Source organism: Ailuropoda melanoleuca, chromosome 10, assembly GCF_002007445.2.
Source record: "Ailuropoda melanoleuca isolate Jingjing chromosome 10, ASM200744v2, whole genome shotgun sequence".
NCBI classification, from domain to species: Eukaryota; Metazoa; Chordata; class Mammalia; order Carnivora; family Ursidae; genus Ailuropoda; species Ailuropoda melanoleuca.
This window is the reverse complement of record NC_048227.1, coordinates 28447729-28469791: the sequence shown is the minus strand read 5'-3', so window position 1 is coordinate 28469791 and position 22063 is coordinate 28447729. Positions and strand designations below refer to the sequence as shown.

At 46.2% G+C, this 22063-nt stretch overlaps 1 protein-coding gene across 4 annotated transcripts in view; it reads right to left on the bottom strand.

The window, feature by feature from the left end:
* Positions 1-21863, bottom strand: part of CPPED1 (calcineurin like phosphoesterase domain containing 1) — a 195418-nt gene extending 173555 nt beyond the window's left edge. For 2 of the 4 annotated variants that reach the window (XM_034670360.1, XM_019798393.2), the window contains exons 1-2: positions 21641-21863; positions 3187-3405 (exon numbers count right to left, since the gene is read on the bottom strand). In XM_034670360.1, coding sequence (XP_034526251.1) covers positions 3187-3405; positions 21641-21710 — 289 coding nt within the window. In that variant the 5' untranslated portion in view covers positions 21711-21863. The remainder of the gene's footprint in view (positions 1-3186; positions 3406-21640) is intronic. The other 2 variants (XM_002918068.4, XM_034670361.1) reach the window with 2 other exon arrangements.
* Between the last annotated feature and the right edge of the window lie 200 nt (positions 21864-22063).

Sequence of the window (22063 nt, the reverse complement as noted above, 5' to 3'; positions counted from 1 at the left end):
TAGACTTGGTCCTGCATTTCCCGGGCTTTCCCTGAAGGCCGTGGTACCAGGAGGGCCCCTCACCATCCCCTGGTTTTGCACTTCCCTTACCAGACTCTAAGCTCCACGGAAGGGCCGCCCTTTCATTTCCAACCATCATATCCACAGCACCTAGGGCTTTAACTGGCACTCAGTGGGCACACGGTAAGTATTTGCAGATGAACAAATATTGTGATGAATATGTATAACGGAAAAGTGCCGTTATGGCTTTCACTAGAAAGAGCATTATTCATAAAGTTCTTTTTTCTCCAGTTTGAACTTAAAACTACTTGGCCTAGGATATTATTTATGGTAGAATTAAAAGTATGCTTTCTGATTTTATTTGCCTATTAATACATGCATCTGATAATTAACAATGTGCTAAACAGTCAAAGCAAATAATTACTTTTCTAGTGTCTGCCCCTGCGTATGAGCTAAATGAGGAGGAAGCCACTAATTGCATATTAAAAAATGGTAACTAGCTTTAAAACATTCTGTTTAATCTCAGACCACAATATTCAAAATAGTTACAGTCCTTCCACTGGCTCAGTTACAACCCCACAAAACAGTCCAACTCTTCAGAACAGATGTGAATTCTGCTCGGGTCACATTGAATATAAAATTATGTGTTCAAAAGATTGCCGGTTCACATTTACAAGGTCTTCTGACCAATGGAAAAAGCTGATCATAAAAACCGTATCTTTTAATTTACTATGCTCAGTATATTTTATTCAAGAAGCAATGAAATTACATAGAGAGCTTTCATTTTAAATCTTATTTTGAAATATGACTGAATACATTAACATAATTCAGAATGAGTCGGTAAACATCTACAAAAACATGTTATATAATTTTAGTGAGTCCTATAACATTTCTGCTTTTTTTTTTTAAGATTTTATCTATTTATTTGACAGAAAGAGTGCACAAGTAGGGGGAGCAGAAGAGGGAGAAGCAGGCTCCCCACTGAGCAAGGAGCCCGATGAGGGGCTCGATTCCAGGACCCTGGGATCATGCCCTGAGCCGAAGGCAAACGCTTAACTGACTGAGCCACCCAGGTGCCCCTACATTTCTGTTTTCAAAGAAAAGAAGCCACTAGACAAAAAAATGGCAAAACTGGAATCTGACCTTCAAGTGTCCAATAAAAGCAGAAGTTTGCTCGCTGGATGGTCCAGAGTGAGAGATCTAGCTGATGCTACCATGCATTTAGGCCAAATGATTCCAAAGATTCCAAAGAACCTAGCTAACAGCAAATCAGACCATTTGGAAGCAGTATTAACCTGGTCAACTAGTATATTAGCTTGGCTTTACCTGATAAACCAAGACTCCGAGTCTTGCTATGATTTCTAACTCCTTTAGAAACCCAGGCATTTTGTGGTCACTTTAGCAATGTACAGTATCAGCACCAGGAAATCCTCGGTTGAGGGTCACCAAGGATGGCCCAGTTCACACGCAGCTAAGATTTTACCTCCCTACAAAACGAAACTCAGCACCATCCTGCGAAGGTGCTTCTCTACTAAGCTGCTGAGATGTCCACCACCTGCACAGACAGAGTTGTCCGACCCTTCATTGTGAAGCCCCAGGCTACTGAGGTTTTGAATGCTAACTGTATCGATGGGCTCTTGGCTCAGAAACAGAGGCTCTGAGAAGGGAAGGGGCCTGTCCAAGTTTACCCAGCACATCAGTGGCAGGTGTGGAGCTGGGTCTCTGTCCACTGCCTTATTTTCCTTCTTCCCCACCTTGCTGCTTTTGTACAAGCCCAATAGCAGGACAGGTTCTCTGGGGATGACCACCCCGGGTTCTCCCGATGAATGACATGGGCATGTCCACATTCGTGACTTTGTGTTAAATACATAGAAACAGAGAACGAGGGCAGGTCTGAGGGTTCCTCTGGCTCATTATACTCACTGGACTTTGGGGAGAGCGATGCTGGGCAGCCCCTTTCCCATTATTACATCTTCATTTTGGGATTTCTCTGCAGAGGTAGGCTGCCAGACAAGTGAACTTTGAGGGGAAAGAATCAATGCACCCCCTCTTATGACAGAGTGCCTCAGCTTCCAAAGGCACTGGGAATCACAGGATTCAGAGCCCAGGTTTACAGGATAGTATTAGCCAAAGCAAACCTGCATGGCCACTGTGGTGTTTTCTGCAATGGTCTTCAGGCCCACTGCTGCTCCAAAGGCAGAGACCGCTGATCCATTAAGGGTGGCCGTGGGGGTCTACTCCACCTCTCTGATGGGCAGGCACAGTTCCACCTGCTTATACTTGTTCCCTGGGCTTTACTCTTGCCTGGGGGAGAAGGTATCAGAGGAGGAAAAAAAAATGCAAGAGAGTTCTAGAAGGCATCTGTTACTTTTACATTCTATCTCTCTTGTTTTGAGGGGAATCATCCTGCTCTTCAGACCACATTGCTGCAGTGGAGACGACCCCACACCCTAGCTTCAAGGGGCCACGTGAGCCAGACAGGTGTCGGTTTGGGACTTTGATTGGACCACCAAGAATAAGGCATTTTCTTTCTATTGTGGTTTCTGTGAGAAGGATGTAAATCTGGAGCTCCCAGGAGCCACTACCTAGAGGGAGAGCCTACATAAGAATGAAGTCAACCCACAGGAAAGCAGGGATGAGCAAGAGAGACCAAGTCCTGATAACAACCTCTGAGCCTCTGGATCCAGTCATACCTGAAGCCCAGATTTGCCCCTGGACTTTACAGTCCCATAAAGGAACATGCACCTTTCATTAAAAAATGTAATTCAGTTTAAGTCAGATTTCTGTCACTTGCAAATGAAAAAGCACAAATACAGGAGAAATTAAAGTGTAAGAAGAGAGGAAATAAGAGAAGATTACACTTATGGATATGGTATCTGGAAGCAGTTCGAGTTTGTCCCCTGGAAATAAAGGTGGCACGTGGGAGTCTGTTCCATTTTTCAGAGTAAGTTCAGATCATCAGAACTGTAGCTCTGCCTAATTACTGTGATTAATCTCGCCAAATTCTAAATATAAAATGAGCATGCATTTTCTGATGTTCAAGGATACTCCAACAGCCATGGAGAAAAGGAATGGGCCATTACCAAATAAAGACATCTTTTAAAAGAAATCCTTTTTTTTTTTTTCCTGCCCAAATGCAGTCATGACTGGGAGGAGAGAAGGTCACATCGACAGGGCAAGTCTTACCTGGCATGGCATGGATGAGGTCCCCACAAAGAACAAAGAACCTGGGTTTGGGCTTCAACTTGTTGATGGCCTCAACAGCTTGCTCAGTTAGACGGATCTCCTCGCCCCAATCGTCACCACCGCTGTCACTGTCCCCAGTGGACCAGGCCTTCATTAGTCCAAACTGTGGGTCTGCACCTTGGATGAAGTAGAATGGGCCTTTCCATTCCCTTTCCTTTTCTTATAAAAACGAGGGGGAAAAAAAAGGAGAGGAAAGAAATATCATAAAATCTGTCAGGGAAAGCATCCAGGTTATTGTGCAAGTGGATACAATATTTTTCTTAAATTAAGTAGGTCATTTTAATAAGCTGCTGTTCAAACATACCATTTTCCTGTCATAGTGTAGAGGATTTTGATTTATACTAATTATGCCTGGGACCTGGTGATTCCCAAAGGCCAGGAAAGACCACGTGGGCCGCAACAGCCACGCAGCCAAGCTGTTTGTTTAAAACTAGCCGGCCAAAATGGAGCGCGGAGGCACACCAGCAATGCTGTATAGAGGATATTAATGTTCAATAATAGTTTTTTAATTAGAATTAAAAATACCAGAAATTGAAAGCTGCCAGAAGTATTATATTTAAATTACTAGGTGAAGTGCTTTCAAATCTTTTATGCCAGGCTTAATGGCACATTTGCACTGTTTCGGGGGATGTGACAGAATTTTAATTATAAAACTTGGAGCTTGGAAGCTCTGGCTATCTGGTAGGAAATGCAGTGCCAGAAATGAAATCTTGAAATGAGTTAGTCAACGAGGAAAAAAAAAAAAATTGATGCTAACATTTCAAAGGCTGCATGATGTGGGCTTAAGCGAGGTGTGAGGCTAGGGGGTGGGGGGGAAGCAGGGGGAAGGAAGGGAGAGGGGATTCTTTATGTTCTTGGAATGGGTGCTAGATAACATGCACCAAAATTATTAGGCTTGCCCTTCCTATTGGTTCTGCTGACCCTAAGCTCTGTGGGTCCACAGGTCTCTACCCTTATTAGCCAAAAGGACTGCAACCAGTAACTGCTTTTGCAGAGCTGGAATGGCCAGGAGTGGGCATGCAAGCCCTGTGGGTGTCAGACATTTCCCCCCCCCCCCCCGGGNCGGTGACAACAAATTCTTATATGGTGGACCAATGCTGAAAAACAGAGCCTCCTCTGCCTGAGCGGGATCTGAGGTCAGAGCAATCTGAAGATCCCCGATCTATGGCCCCTGCATTTCTCCACGGAGAGAACGGAGGCCCAGAGAGGGGACATGACTGGCCCAATGGCCACCAGCCATCAGTGGCAGGGACAAAACTACCCCACAATCGTGAGACTGTTTTCTTCTTTTTAACAAATTAGTATATTTTGCATGTTAACTGAGTAAGTGGCATTTCCTTTGGAAGTCACGAAGATATTATGATTTCCAAAAAGCTCCTTGGAGTCATTTCACGTCTGTGTGCTCAATTCATTCATTGATTCGATAAGTATTTACTGAGAGCCTACTCTTTGCCAGGCCCCATATGTGGTGCTAACTATGCACGGCTGGACCTAGACAGACGAGGCCCCTGCTCTCCGGCGCAAGGAGATCTCACCGGCAAGGAGCCAGTCTAACTTTTTTAAATTTTGTCACCACCCTCCCACTCACCATGCCTTGCTTACTGTCATCTTAGAGTGGATCTCTGGCTTTAGAACTCCCTTTCCTTCTCAATTCCTTTTTCAGAACCTAAAAATGCAAGCGTGTGAACTACCTGCACATACTCTATAGAAAAATTGCACATGCAAGTTAATCCACCAATTCTGGACCCACAGCTCAGATCGTTAGCTGCTTAATCAAATCACAACCAACTTGAACTCAATCTGAAGGAGTACATGAAATCCTGGAGTACACATCTCATTGCTAAGGACGGGGATCTAGCATGATGACGGATTCCAACTCGTATTTATGGAGCTCTTACTTTGTATGGCAGAAAGACTCCAAGAAGGTCCCAAGGTTCCCTGCATTGTGCAATCCCCTCCCCTTGAGTGTGGGCTGCACCTAGTGACTTTATTCTCACAAGCAGAATACAGCGACAGGATATCCCTTCAGGCATTAGGCTACACCATGATATGGAAACAATCTAATGTACCTCAATGGATGAATGGAAATGTGGTATATATGTACAATGTAATACTGTCCGGTCTTAAAAAGAAGGAAACCCTGCCATTTGAAAGAACATGGATGGACCTATAGGGCACTCCACTATGTGATAGAAGCCAGCCACAGAAAGACAAATACTATCTGATCTCACTTCTACGTGGGTTCTAACATAGTCAAACTCATAGAAGCAGAGAGTAGCATGGTGGTTTCCAGTGGCTGAGAGGAGGGGGAAATGGGAGATATGATGGTCAGAGGGTACAAAGTTTTAGATCTACAGGATAAGTTCTGGACAGTTACTGTATAGCACAATGTCCACAGCTAACAATACTGTACTATATACTTAAAATTTGCTGAGAAGGTAGAATCTATGTTAAGTGCTCTTACCACACACACAATAATAATAATAATAATAATAATAATAATAATAATAATAATAAAGGGGTTGCGGGAAACTTTGGGAAGAGATGGGTATGTTTACGACCTTGATGGCACTGATGGTTTCACAGGTGTTTATTTATCCCCAAACTTATGGGGTTGTACACTTAAAATATATACAGCTTTTTACATGTAAACCATGCCTCAATAAAATGGTTAAAGAGAGAGAGAGAGATTAGGCTAGAAAAGACCAGGACTTTCATCTCTCTCACTCTTTCTCTCTCAGGGCCCCTCCTCCAGAGGTAAAAGGCTGCCATGCTGTGACTCACCTACTGGAGAGGCCAACATGATAAGGAATGAAGGCAACAGCCCGTGAAGAGTGGAGACCCTCCATGCAACAACCCAAAAGGAGTGGAATCCTGCCAACAACCACTGAACAGACTTGGAAAAGGACTCCCCCTCAGTTCAGGCCATCAGATGAGACCACAGCCCCAGCTGACATAGTGCCTGAACACTGTGGGAGGCCCTGCAGCAGAAGGATCCTGCCAGGTGCACTGAGATCCACACAGAAGCTGTGAGATAGCTGTTGCAAGCTGCCAAGTTTCAGGGTACTCTGCTACAAAGTAATAATATATACTGAGGGATCAGGCACTAAAAATACCGAATCAGCAGGACGTCTTCAAGAGTTGAAGGCTGGTGTCACGAAAAAAAAATGAGAGTCCAATTTGTGTTTTAAAATTAATTGTTAGCATTACTCATTTATTTTACTTGAATAATAACCTTTTTACACTGAATGTTTTTAGCGACATTCCTGTTTCTGAGGCAGTTTGCAGAGCTGTTTAAACTGGGTAAATTAATCAGAACCAGATCAGGGAGGTGATCGTCACCCCAAGGTTGGTGCATCAATCAATCTTCTATAACAAACAGAATTTATGAACAGTTTTTTACAGCAGACATTTTAACGAATATAGTTTCCTACAACAAATAGTCATCGTCTCAAAGAGTCAATAGTCCTTGGAGGCATTAAAATAAATCTTTCATCATTATTTGTTTACTTAGTAAAATCTTAGATAGAATCCCTATTTTATAATGACACGGTACAAAATAAATAGATTTGACCTGAAATACATGACAGCTCACATATCACTATTTCACCTGCCTATCTATGTAATAAGAGCAATTTGCTGACTTGGAGCTCTGCCTTCTCAAAAGCATCTGGGTCCTCTTCAAGTTCTGCTACAGAAGCTTGTGGTCTTCAGTCTCATCTTAATATTCATCAAGGCTGAATAATGGGTATTTCAGACTTACAATGCTTAGTTGCAGAGGGAGGAATATTTTGTAAATTTATGCCTTCCCCATCCCTCAAAACATTATGAAAGTGAATGCTTAACAGCACTTGCCTTAAACTATTTGGCCAAAGTCCAGAGTCATACCCAGGGCAGAACACAGGTATTGGCAGACATCTAGGAGACCTGGGGAGAGCTTGCTATGCCATCACCTGCAGGGCAGAGCACCTGTCCGACCCTGGCACAGTCCTGCTGCTTTCTTTAGACTCCTTGAAATCAGTGTTCTGGCTGTTCAAGCCACAGAAGTTCAGAATACTGAGGTCCATTCCTGAAGCACCCCAATATACAATCAGAGCATTTTTTATTACTGAAAAAAAGAAAGACACTTAGGCATCCAGCAAGCTTTTTTGTTTGGTTTTTTAAATTTTCCTAGTCAAAGAACTCAATTATGGGACTGCTTGGTTAAATGATACAGGCCTGATAACCCCCCCAGAAAGGAGCAGAATTGCTGGAAGTGCAGGCTGAGGAAGAAGGTGCGAATGACAGGAGGGCACCAATGAAGCATGCTGCACTGGGCGCGAGGAACAGGGCTGGGTCTACTCCTCAGGCCTCAAGGTGTGGCCTCTGCACCAGCACCAGCATCACCACCTGTGAGCTTGCTCTAGAGGCAGCATCCCAAGCCCAGCCCAGACCTACTGAGGTACAGTCTGCATTTTAACAGATCCCCATGTGATCTGTACGCAAATCCAAGTTTGAAAAGCACTGACCTGTAACTCATCAAGGAACTGCTTGAACATGTTTGATCAGAAACAGGTGCAAAGTGATTTTTGTTTCCCTAAATTGAAATAATGGCTTGGAGGATTGGTTGTTGTTTTGCATATTTCCCTACTGATGGCTTTTTTGGTTTGGTTTTATTTTTGTTTTGCATATATTCCTACTTATTTTTAGGTCCCTGTCTCTATCCAGCCCAGGTAATTTCCAAAATTGATAAAAGAATGCAGTCAGGGACTCTAACTGGTGACTATGATAAGGCCAAAGTCAAATTCTGAGATAAACTAAGTACTTGTAGAATGAATGCACTAAAGAATAAAGTTAGGTTGATTAATTTAAGACCTCATTCCTGACCCACATCATACGAAAACAAGACTACAATCTTTTGAAACATTTGACAAAAACTTGTGGTAATGTCTATAGGGTACTTACTGTTATTACAACATAAAGCACACAGCTATTTAACTAAAACACCTAAGTCTTCTATAAATAAGAATGTCCACAGTGAACTGAATTTTTTCAACATTAATTTTTGTAACAAATTCACAGAGATGTTGTATTAGCACTCTCTCACTACTGTAACAACGGAACACAAATGCAGGAGCTTGGAACAGTACACAGGTGTCATCTCAGTTTCTGTGGGCTGGGTACCTGGCCATGGCTTAGCCGGGTTCTCGGCTCATGGTCTCTCACAAGCCACAATGAAAAGTGTCAGCCAGCGCTGGGGTCTCACATGAAAACTCACGTGGGGCAGGATCTGCTTCCAAGCTCACTTACAGGGTTGTTGACTAGGTTCCTTGCTGGCTGCGGTCCAGAAGCTACCCTCACTTCCTTGCCATGTGGGCCTCTCCAACATGGCAGCTCAGAACACAGAAACCTGCTTCCTCAAAGCCAGCAAGGGAGAGTGTCTGCCAGCAAACAGAAGTTATAATCTTATGTACCGTGGTGATGGAAGTGATATCCCATCACTGTGCTGTGTTCTATTCATTATAATCAAGCTGCTAGGCCAGCCCCCGCTCAAGAGCAGAGGATCACACACGCCGTGAATACTAGTAGGTGGGGGGGGGGGTCACTGGGACCATCTGAGAGTTTGTCTGCCGCAGAGGGTACTATTAAACAAGCCCTAGCCTCACATACTTAACCACACCACTTACACCTGACCCTACTGTTCTGAGCTGAGTGAGCCCTTCCATTGCAGCCCATCCCAGGGAGGCTGGAGGCTTATAGAAGCCAAACTTTTCCCACTACAGCACTGGAAATTTTCAGCGTAGAAGGATTTGGAGAATCACTAACCCCTTATTTAACCGAAAGGGGATACTGAAGCCTGGCTAGGGATCTCAGTCATGCTCAAGTTAAAAATCACAGTTAATGAGCAGCAGCTTCCACTGTTCAGAAGTTCAGTGCTGCTGGGCTGGCCCGGAGAGAGAGCCATAAAGGAGATGGAATGTGCCTTGGTCTGCCTGCAAGTTGTCCACCTCCATAAAGATATTTTTATCTCCAAAAAGTTTCCTTCGAATGGAACATCTTGGTAAATAAGGAGATTGTACACAAAGATAATGCTGGCAAGGCCCAGAGCTTTTCCCCAGAAGGCTGGGATGCTCACAGTCCCTGCCAACAGCACAGGGCTGATTCAGGGTACAGGCTAGAGCCCAGAGCATCCATCTTCCATGGGATGCTAACTGGTGATCCTCTCCAGAAATTACAAACTCCAGGTCTCTGGATGTAGTCTGGCTAGCAGGTGTGTTTTGTTTGGCCCACATAATAGCTACACAATTTTGAATTTGTTGCCAGCATTTTAAATTCATGAGTTTCATAGAGATACCTGGTTTTCTAGACTCTCCTGGAAAATCCAGCCAAACCAGGCCCAATTGGAGTATGCTGACCGGCTGGGCTGAGCAGTGGCTGCTCCTCAAAGGGGGTGCGTGGTCTCAATTCCCGTGGTCCACAATTGGTCCCATTCACCATCTGGACCCTGTGGACATGTGCAGTGACAAGCCTATATCTACGGTAACTCTTCCATTTTGCTTAGAGGTGAAGAAGAAACTCAGCAAGGTCAAGGTTAAATAACTTGCTCGAGGTCTAATAAGGCCGTAGAGGCAGAACCAGGCCTCTTATTCCACAGAGCCCTGACTTCAAGGCAGGTGGTCACGGAGGTGAGATTGTTGAGAAGACTTATCAAGTCTGTCCAAATGATAACCCAGAAAAAACAAGCTCTGAGTTATCATAATAAATTATTTATTATGGTCCCATAGGAATCATAGCCTGAATCAAATTTTAAAATTTAGTTTTTAAAAATTTAAATCAGGTGCACCTGCATGGCTCAGTCAGTTAAGCATCTGCCTTTGGATCAGGTCATGATCCCAGTACCCTGGGATGGAGTCCCGGGTTAAGCCCCAAGATCCCCTTCCCCCCCGCCAGCCCCACCTCGCCAGCCCCACCTCGGTCTCCCTGCTCAGCGGGGAGTCTGCCTCTCCCTCCCCCTGCTCTTGCACTCTCGCTCGCAATCTCTCTCCCTCTCAAATAAATAAATAAAATCTTTTTTAAAACTAAAAAAAAATAAAAATTTAAATCAATTTAAAAATATCTTTATAAAAGAAAAACTGGCCTTAGAGAGAATCCGATTCAGCCATTGTATAGAGAGTTATCAGGATTTGGCCACTTCCAGATTTCAGCTAACTGATAGAGACTGTCATAGAAACCATCTTTCAAAACTGAGGAATAAAAAGACGGTGGATTTGGGTGGTATTAAACCATAGACAGTAAAGGCCTGTGAGTCTTCTTCAAGCATTACTGGGTACAAAGCAACTGTACACATAGAAGAATCTTAAAAACCTTTAAAAACTCACACAGTGCCTTACCACTAATCCTTCCTATGAGACGGTTTACATGCCAATATCCTGCCTGAAAGACAGATATTCAGATTGCAACTGCTCTGTGCAGTTAATATCAGGAACTACATGTTTTCTTAAATGTATCTCTGTCAATACATTTCCTCTCCCTCGTTTTTATGATACCTTTCAGACATATCTGTCAACTCTTAATAAAAGCTGACTTTTTAACATATACCAAGAATTAGAAATTTCATTGATCCTTTCGCTATTACCAGTTAATCAATGACTAATTATAATAAATGCACCCCCAAAAGCAATTGAGTCACTATTTCATCACACCACTAGGAAAAGGCCTACACGAATCAGTCCTGCCATTAATTAACACCTAATACTGTAACAATTCGTGCTCTCCTGATGTGCCAAACCTGTTACTTTACAGGCAACCTCAAACGGTTCAAGGTGGACTACAGTGATAAATAGCTCTCAGATTCATTCTTATAAAGCAGAGTCTCATTTCCTAATCTCCTCTGCTTTTTGGAAGATACTGGTTAGAAGTCTGATGAGCAGGCAGTCTGATGAACCAGGCCCCTATCACCACACAGCACATCACAACACTGTTAATAGTATTTAGAAATTCACCGTTTGGGCTCCTGTTAACTTCTCTGACTCAACATCATACATGAATTGGGACCAGAGGGGCCACGAGTCTCCATTTGACTAGAAAGCTACAGAATTAACTAAAAAAGGCAGTCGAGAGTAGTGTGTTTGCTTTTCTGGGTATGTCCAAGCTCCCAGCTTGCCCCATCAGCACCTTACGACACTCCCACAAGCCAGTTCATCACCTTTTCTTCAAGACTGGCCTCTTCTGATGGCCCGGAGTTTGCCACCATGGTCCCCAGTCCACCCATCTACAGATGACGGGACTGTGTGTCAGTGGGTCCATTTAGCCTACCAGGTAGATGAACCCACATCCCCACTGCTCCGCAGGACCTCCCTCCCCTCTGCGGCCCCATCAGCCTGGCTCAGGGCTCTACCTCTCCCACACAGGGCCACCAGGACAGCTCCACGCAATGCTCCCCAATCTGATTCGCTGCAGGCAATCACCAGTGCTGTGACTTCCTGAGACCCTTGTCCTGATCACCAAACTCTCCTGCTGAAGCGTCACTGTGCTCTAATCTCCACGAGTTAAAGGCCCGCGTTCACGTTCCCTTTCCGGTATATTGTCAGCAGGTATCACTGGGTCACTGGCATGAGAGGCATTCAGTAAACATCTGATGAAGGGATAAGTGAACACGTCGAGGGATCCTCGTTCATTCTGGCACTTGGGTCTAAAACGCAAGAGCAACACTTTTCCAGCTATCCTGATTACTGTTCCCATTAGACTGGTGGCTCTTGACCAGGGATGATTTTGACCCCTAGGGGGTATCTGATGTCTGCAGACACCTTTGCATGTCACACTGGGAGGGCAATGGTGCTTCCGGGATCCAGGGATGCTGCTCAACACCCCACATTCCACAGGCAGCCCCACAACAAACAGTCCAGCCCATAAGGTCAATGCAGAGATTGAGAAACCCTATGCAAACATGCCACACGATCCCTCGGAGGGGACCCTTATCTGCTCCTCAAACACAAGCCATGCTTTCCCACTCCTTCCTCCAGGGGATGCTCCCCACTCTACCAACTCTTCCTGCTGAAACTGCACCTGCCCTTCCCAGCCCAGAGCCTCCCTCCCTCCTCTGCCACATATGCAGCTCTTCCTTTTCCCTCATTCAGCAAGCTTGTTCTGAGTATGCGCCACAGGACAGGTGCCACACTAGTCGCTGGGCATTCAACAGTGAGCAAAGCCATAGGTCCCATTCCTTAAGACCTTACACAACAGTGGGGAGATGGATGACGAACAGGCCAACAACAAAGCTGACCGCATGCTGCGCTCATTACTTCTGCAGACGGAATCACGGTGATCATGGACACAGTGACTGATGGGTGGGAGGTGGGGCTGGATGGAGCCCTAAGGCGACATAAGAGCCAGGCACAGGGTGGCGGTGGGGACGCACCCCAGGCAGAGCACACGGCAAGGACCAGACCCTGCCACCAGAGGCAAATGTGAATGGAGGGCAGAGGACAGATGATGCCGGGACATGTGGGCTTGAGGAAGACTTAAAGTCTCCACCTCCCAAAGCCCTCGCCTGGTCCCAGGGTCACCTAGACTCTGAAGCTTGCGTACCAGGCTCAAGTCCCATTTCCCCCCTTTACCAAGCATGCGACATGACCAGGTTAAGAACAGGTTCTTAACCTCTCAGGGTCTGTGTCCTTGTCTGTAAAGTAAAAGTAACACACCTACCTCTGAAGGGTTATTGTGAACAAGGACTGAGTGAATACACGTAAAGCATTTGCACTTGGCACACAGTAAGCAGTCAAGTGTGAGCTTCTACGATCATGACTGTTACTTACGGTAACTCCTACCCTTGTCTTAGCAGAGACAAAGCCACCAAAACCTTACCCATTTCTTTATTCCCCATAGCACACAGGGGGCGCAGAAAATACTTGATGATATAGATACACGCACATGCACACACACATACACAGTAACATCCTTCCGTTCACATACTGGGGATATTGCTTCGGTTATAAAACGGCAAAGATGGGTAGCTTTACAGCTGTCTGGAGGCTTTCTGGCTAAAGAGCAAATGCCAATGAAATGCAAATTTTGCAGTTTCTCCCAGTAGCCATCTGCACAGTGAATCACAGTCTAAATGTCTTCAGCAATACCCCTCATCTCCTCCGGGGACTAATCTTATTTTGTGGTTAAAAACAACAACACAGCAACAACAACAACAACAACAACAACACCGCAACAGTAGCAAAACAATCTTCACCACTTTGGGACCCTTTCTGGTTTAACGATCCGAACGTCCCGACTGTAAAACTGCCGGAACTTACGCCCCATTTAATAGTGCCATTCGTGAGCGGCTCCCCGGGGCTGGAGTGGCGGTGGAGTGACAGCGAGGGAGTGCTGGGTTTCTTTCTGCCTAAAATCGACTGTGGTGATGATTGCACAACTCTGTGAACAAAGTGCCACTGAATTGTACACTGTAAAAGGGTGAATAGTATGGCATGTGAAGCTGTTAAAAAAAAAAAAGAGTACCCTTCGGGGTCCCCTCCTCCCCCAAAATAATTAACTGTGACAGCAATGTCCTCAGAGTCTCCGTATTACTCTTCCTAAGGAGCAAAGTGAATTTAGGCAACCTCTCTTCTCTTTGCCGAAACACATCCAAAGGTGGTTTGCGAGACACACAAAAGGTTCTGAGTCATAGCTTGGCAGCCACACTTGCCATTCGGGATAAAGGACCTGCCAAAATCTTTATCTGCAACCCTTCAGAGAAGTAAAAAGGCAGACAGGCCAGGGCTCCTTGGCCAGGTGGCTTTCAGCATCACTGGCTTTGCCCGATGCTATTCTAGACAACAGCTACCGGGGGAAAAAGACATTTCCTGAACCTCTCTTGCTTTTCCAAAGCAGAACTCCATTTGGGGTTCGCCTTTTTGGGGTGGATGTTTGCTATGACTTGTTTCCAACAATTACCCATGCTCCCCTGCCAAGAGAGCAGGTGGCTGCCGGCCCAGATGGTGCTTCGGGGAGAAGTGGAAGAAGGTGCTCTCTCTGGAGAGAGCTGCCCTGCAGACACAAGGCTGGGCAAACAGAGGCCCTGGATGCGAGGAGAAGGCATCCTCAGGGCAGATGAGGCCCAGAGAGGGCACCCACCTAGCAACAAGAACCTCCTTTAACAGACATCTTTGAGCACTGCATGAACCTCAGGGCCACCCAGGGTGGTTTGCTAAGGGATCCTACTGGTTGATTCAATACCTTGTTTCTGTTTTGTTTTGTCCACAGGATAATGCAGATCCTGAAATGTGATCATATTATGGTTATGCATATCCTGAAATGTGATCATATTTACTCATTTCTTTCTACAACAAATGGCCACTGAGTGGCCACCACTGCCAGATACTGTCCTAGGTCTGGGCTTCCTGCACTCCAGGAATTTATAGTCTAGAGGCATGAAAAGGCATGAAAGTCACAGGAATAAATACACAACTATAAGTTGTAATAAGTGTCATAAAGGAAACGAATGAGCAAAGGGGAATACCAGGATCCTAACTGCAAATGGGAGAATGAACACAGGTTTCTTCTAAAATGCTACCTGAGGGGTGCCTGGGTGGCACAGCGGTTAAGCATCTGCCTTCGGCTCAGGGCGTGATCCCGGCGTTCTGGGATCGAGCCCCACATCAGGCTCCTCCGCTATGAGCCTGCTTCTTCCTCTCCCACTCCCCCTGCTTGTGTTCCCTCTCTCGCTGGCTGTCTCTATCTTTGTTGAATAAATAAATAAAATCTTTTAAAAAAAATAAATAAAATGCTACCTGAAGAATGAGACCATAGAGAGAGAAAGAGAGGGACAGAAAGAAGCCATGTCAAGGCATGACAGGCCCAATTTTTGTTTCAAAGAGACGGCTCTGAATGCTGTACAGGGAATGGACGGTGTGGCCAGAGTGGATGCAGAAACTCCTGGAATTGTCCAGGTGAGAGAGACAGGTGGCTGGGGGTCACAGTGGTGGGAGCTGGGGAAGGGGACAGATGGACAAAACCACGGTGAGGTCTGGAGGTTGAAGGGATGGGGCTGCGGAGAGAAGGGGAGGAGGAGAGGTCAGGACTGACTCCTGGGCTTCTGACTGAATAGGAGTTGGAGGGAAGACAGGAGAAGAAGCAGACTGGAGATGAGATGACGAGTTCTGTCCTATTCCAGTATGTTCTGGTGTCAAGGTCAAAGGGCCAGCAGCCAGAAGAGCTGCACTCCCTGCTTAGCACTCCCACCTCCTAGTTTAGGGCCTGAAATCACCCAAGCATCTCGGCACCCTCGTGTAAATGAACCCAGCACATCCATCACCACAGCAGCATCTCAGACAGCTCAAGCCAACACTCTGCCTTCGTTTCACAAATAAGGAAGGACCTCCGGCATTAGCGTGACTAGTGTTTTTTCCTTTTTCTTTTAAACAGGGGTACATGGAGACTTTGGGCATTCTTCCAGTCAACGAATATTTCCTGATTGTCTGGCTACGTATCAGACCTGGTCATGAGAGTGACTGAGAGTGGTTCCTGGGCTCCCAGAGGCTCCAGCTGCCAGGGTCCCATGCTATCATCTGCAACTAATTGGGAGGGTTTGGCAAAGTTAAAAATCATATGCTTCACAAATATAAAAAGCTGCCAGTTAGTCCTCTCTGTGAAAGAGACACTCCCTTAACAAACCCCCAGATTTACCAGCATTCTCCATGCCCTCCACAAAGGCATGGGCTGTGACCCGAGGTCCCCCAAGGGTTCTGCACCATGCATCCATCAGGAGTTGTCCCCGAACCTGTTCATGCTAGCACTTATTTTTAAATCAGTCAGTTAAACATGTAAACCGGAGAAATATGAATTGTAAAAAGGGCTGCTTCTAATAAAACTAAGACAGACGCTTTGGGAACACTCAATAAAAGGCAAGCTGGTGAAAATAAAGTACTATTGAATTAGGTGTTGTGGAGACCAGCGTAAAAGATTAGAGGAAAAAGAAAGTATAAACCTAGGATTCTTTACTCAGAGTGCTTTCCAAGTGATTTTTAACTGACTACTCCACTGGAAAAAACCCAAACTGGAAAAGATTCATTATGGGTGTTGTTTATGCAAGAAAGGCTCCATGGCAGGCCCATCTGTAATCCCAATACTCCAAGACAAGTCCTTGGCCCGACCTCAAAAGAATGGTAAATGAATGTACATTTATGGTTTACATTAAAAGGACATGTTAAAAGAATGTGTAATTTTTTTTAATTCCCCTCTTTGGCTAAGTTTTTCTATTCATTGACCAACTACTAGGTTTCTACTGTAGTAAAAAAAAATTTTTTTCCCTAATAATGAGACCCTTACCCCACACCATACATAAAAATTAATTCAATATGGACCTAGACCTAAATGTAGGAGCTTAAACTAGGATACTCTTAGAAGAAGCACAGAAGTCAATCTTCATGATTTGGGGTTAGGCAAAGGTTTCTTAGATAGGACATCAAAAGCATAAGTGATAAAAGAAAAAGGTGATAATTTAGACTTCAAACAAAATTAAAAATTCTGGTGCTGCCTAGGATATTTTGAAGAAAGGGAAAGGAGAATCCACAGAATGGGAGAAAATATTTGCAAACCATGGATTTGATAAGGGATCTGTAGCCAGTATATATAAAGAACTCTAACAACTCAATAAAAACACAACCCAATTAAAAATGGGGCAAAGGACCTGAAAAGATATTTCTTCAAAGATGGCTGGTCAGCACATGGAAAGATGTTCAACATCATTAGCCTTTAAGAAAATGCAAATCAATATCACAATGAGATACCAATTCACACCCATATTTGGTTATAATCAAAAAGGCAGAGGATGACAAGTGATAAGTGTTGGCCGGGATACAGAGAAACGTGGATCCATATATCTTAGTGGTGGGAATGTAAAATGGTGCAGCTGCTTTGGAAAACAGTTTGGAAGTTCCTCAAAATATCAAACATAGTTACTTGTATGACCCAGCAATTCCAATCTTGGGTATCTACCCAAGAGAAATGAAACATATGTCCATACAAAGATCTGTATGTGGATGTTCATACCAGCTTTACTCCTAACAGCCAGTATCCAAACTGGGGAACACCTGCCAACGTCCAAATGTGCAACAATGGATGAATGGATAAACAGATGTGTTTTCCCATACAATGGACTACCATTCAGTAAAAAAGAAGAGAGTGCATCTATCTGCTACAACATGAGAGAATCCTGAAAAGATGATGTCTAAAATCCTGACACTGTAACACTCTGCAAATGTATTAAAAATCATTGAACTGTGACCTTAAAATGAGTGAATGTTATGGTACCTCGATAAAGTTTAGAAAGGCAAAAAAAAGGCACTCACAAATAAAAGTTCATTTGTCTCTTAGAAATGTTACGACAGGAACATTTTACACACTTATTTTGACTGATGATGATATTAATGACGCAGGGATAAATAATCAAAATTCTTGTTTTAGTCACAGGAGCCCTTCTCAAATAAGAGATAACTGGTTTGGCCGAAATGTATGGCATAATTAAAAGCATTTATTTCATTTTCATTTTCCTCATTGATCTATTAGAATTTTTCAAACTACAGTATTTTCAATCCCGTTCAGACCTGGATACCCATTTCCAGGTCTACTATTTCTAGAAGAGTTCTAAGGTGAGACCTGGAAGAGGTGGGGCAAGTTATTTTTTTGTAGACTATTTTCTGTGATGTGAGAGGTTTTCCAGAGAGGACCGAGAAACATTCAGGATTGGTGAATATGGTCAACTCCTCTGAAATAACTGCAGAGATTTAAAATGTCAGGGGAAATCATCTTTTTTAAGAAAACCACCAAAGAGCCCTATTCTTGAGGTAGAAAATATACTGGTGGTAAAATGAAACTGGAAAAAAGAACAGTTTAGGACCTAAAAACAAATAAATACAGGTAATTTCTGAAACCTATTTTACCTTAATATTTCTCCTTTTTTAGAATTTCTTCAAAACAGATGTTGTAAACTTTTCAGAACAACAATTATTTGGTAGGAGAAAGTAGTCTTGATTAGGGTATGTGTCAAGGAAATATAATGATCAATTTGCCTAATTAAAATGAGTATCTGAACATGCCTGAGGAATGTGAACCTTCTCAACTGAGACACGTACAATTTACTTTGTATAAACATCTGTGGACGGAGCCTCGCGGACGCTGTTAACAGGGAATGGATGACTGAAGCCAAGCTTCGGGGGCGATACTGCTGGAAAAAGTGCTCGCAGTCCTAGATCACCGGGGGGGGGGGGGGGGGCCCCNGGGGGTCCTCACAGTGCTTACCACACACTGGACGTCTGCGGGCCCCCCAAATTCTTAGGTTGAAATGTAAACCCCAATGTGATGATATGCGGAGGCAATGAGGTCAGGGGGGCTTAGTGATGAGATGAACGCCTTCTCAAGGAGACCCCAGAGTACTCATTCCCCGCTCCCACCGTGCGCGGGCAGGGCAAGTAGATGGTCATCTATGCACGGCACACGCATTCCGCCGGCGCCTTGATCCTGGACGTCCAGCCTCCGCAACCGTGAGAAGCGTCTGCTGTTTATAAGCCCCCGGTCTGTGGTGCTCGCTTATGACAGCCTAAACAGCACGACAGCACTGTTCCCTCCACCTGCCCGGCTTTGCTTGAGAACCAAACTTTCGCTATTTCAGGAGGGAGCTTCGAGGAGCGAGCATATGCGGATTACCAGGGCTGTGATTTGGAGCAGTGTTGCTCGAGTTAAACAAACCTCTGGCAGGCAGTGTGTATTTTAGCAAGAGACAGGGGAACGCCAGTTGCTTGCCTTTCTCTTCCGGGCCGGCCTCTAGAGCCACCGTCCCAGCTCCAGGGGCTTCACGTTCCCACACGGCTGGGCCTGGCAGTGGACCCTCTACAAGCAGCTCTCAAAGGTGCCAGCAAAGCCAGCAGGAGACGAAGACTCGGCAAAAACTAGGTGAGAGCAATGGGGGGCACCCTTGGCGGTGGACGAGGGCTTCAGCACCCAGTGACAGGAACCCACAAGACTAGGTGTTCTAAGCTCAACCCGCTGAGGCCGGGTCTCTAAAAGCCCTGTGCTAAATGGCCCACACTGCGCATGCCCGCTGGGGTCCAGGCATGGGCCCCACTGCTAAGGGAAGCCCAGGGTCATTTTCCCTCTTCCTATCTCAGCAGGGTAAGTGTCCTGTCCTTTTCTCTTCTCAGTCTCTCTCCCCGCTGCCCCGTTCTTGTCCAGGTGAATGACTCTTGTTCTCCGGACCCCCTGGCAGCCCTGTGGCAACTTCGGTGGGTTAAGAAGTTTTGACACCTCTGTATCCCTCCCCATCATTTCCATCAAAAGCCCTCCCCGCAACCACAGGCACCTCCAGCTACCGCGAATAAATAAACCCAAAGCGAACAATGCGGGGCTATGGAAATGTGGCTTCAAGCCAAGTTCTTGGGCTCCAGCTTGCAATCAGATTGCCCCCAAGTTCCTCAGAGGTAGAAATTCTTTTGCTGTCACTGCACTGCCGCAGCTAGACCATTCTTTCCAAAAGGGAAATCTGATCAGTGTCCTTGCTTACTCATACATGCAGCTTAAAACTCTTTGATGGTATTAGGTAAAGACAAAAGTCCTCAATTACTCCCCCCCCCCATTGCCATCCTCCATTCTCACAGAACACCACACCCCTCCCCCACCCTTCCCTTTCCCCATCCCTCCAGGCCACAGACTTTTACACCAGTTCCACCCACGGTCCTCAATGCTCTTTCCACCCTTCATGGCCCCGGTTAACTCACCCTCATTCTTTGCCATCAGATAAGGGGTGTGACCCCTTCCTCAGGGAAGATACTCTACATATCTAGCAAGAGAATGTATACAGCAGAATACTGCCCAGGAGGAAAGAGTGAACGAGAGCTACCTGTATCAATACAGATAAATCTCAAAAACCTCATGTTGGGGGAAAAAAAGTCCTATTAAAATATTTTTTAGGGGCGCCTGGGTGGCACAGCGGTTGAGCGTCTGCCTTCAGCTCAGGGCGTGATCCTGGCGTTATGGGATCGAGTCCCACATCAGGCTCTTCTGCTATGAGCCTGCTTCTTCCTCTCCCACTCCCCCTGCTTGTGTTCCCTCTTTCGCTGGCTGTCTCTACCTCTGTCAAATAAATAAATAAAATCTTTAAAAAAAAAATATTTTTTAAATGGGCACTACCACAGACTGTATTTTCCAAAATCTGCCACAGCTATTATTTCTGGCCCCCATATGCTCTTCCAGAACCTTGCCACTCCCCCACCAAGAGCTGCAAAGAGAGAAAAGAACAAGGCTTTAGGACAGAGACCTTGAGGAGGAACCTCCTTTTTAAATTAGGCTAGCCAGGGAAAATCAGACCCAGGAAGTGACCGAACCTTAACTAGGGTTCGAAGGTTGAGAAATGGCCAGGCCCTACGAGCCCGGCTATTAGCGATGGGAGCCGAGAAAAAGAAGGGCCTTCTAGAAAACCAGTGCAGCAGGAGAGCCGGGCAAAGGGCAGGATGACAAGCATGAAGCAAGAAAGGTGAGCACCGGCCAGATCACGCAGGGCATCTGGGGTGACGTCCCCGGGGCTTACAAAACTGGTGAGTGCGTGGGAGGGAATCTTGACTCCAAGCAGCAAAAACCCAGAGAGGACCAGGAAACCAGGAACGTGCCTCCCTGTTGACTTAGGGCTCCAGGGCTAACATTCACTTAGCACCTAGCCTGTGTGTGTCGAACACTGCGTTAGAAAAATACTTTTCAGCTGTTCACGCTTCCCCAGGAGGTATTTTAAAAAACAAAACAAAAAACAAAATCCACAACATTTTTACAGAGGCAGACTAAATCCAAACCCCAAGCACTTAACTCTGACCGGACCCTGGCCTGCCCTCCCGCCCTGCTGTCCCGACGGGCACAGCGCACATTCTTGGCGGATGACCCCGATCGCTGGAACTAAGCGGGACTGTGGAGTATAAAATACATCCTCTTGATCCACCACAAGAATAACCGCATCTAACGTGCACCAAGCGCCTACGAGCGCTACACACAAGATCACCGTTGTTATTCCCGGTGTGCAGGTGGGGAAACTGAGGCCGAGCCCTGCTTGCTGAGCAACGTGTCCAAGGCAGGGCTGAAAGCAAGTCTAACTGCACAGCCCACGCTCCTAGGAAGCACGCTTTGCTTCCTTACTCTATCTCCTGTACTCTCAGGGAAGTTAGGTCAAGGCCAGAGAAGCCCCACCGCCCAGACACCCATCTCTCGACAGCGCCCCTCGAAGCCCTAAGCGCGGGCGGTGCGGCCGCTATTGAGGTCCCCAGCCCCCCGGGGTGCAGCCCCCAAAGCGGTCCGGCTAGAGGCGCGTGCCCCCAGAACGACGGTTCCCCCGACGGAACGTTCCGCAGCCTTGAAGTCATCCCCTCCCCGGGCGAAAGGCCGTTAGTACCTGAGGGAAACGCGTCTAGGGTCCTGCCCCTGGCTCGGCGGAAAACACCCCCCGCCTCCGCAGCCGACATGACGAGAGAGTTTCTGGCTTCCCCTGAGTACACAGTGTGGGAGGGAGCGGCAGGACAGCACACGGCCCAACCGCCGAGCCTGTCCTGCCCCGCTCGGGGCGGCGCCCTCTGCTCACGGCGGGGCGGCAGGGCCGGCGCGTGGGGCTCGGCCGCTCGGGGAGCCGCTAGTGCTGCCTGAGCGGGGCGGAAGTGTGAGGAGCCCCTCTGGGATCGACTGGGGCGCCTGCCCAGTGGAGGCGCCTGGACTGGGGCCCGCGTGCGTGCGCAGGGAGGGTGCTCTCGGGGTCAGGCTTGGGGGGGGGGGCTTTCTTTCCCCTAAAGTGGCGTTGCTAGGTGCCAAAAGTAAAAATACA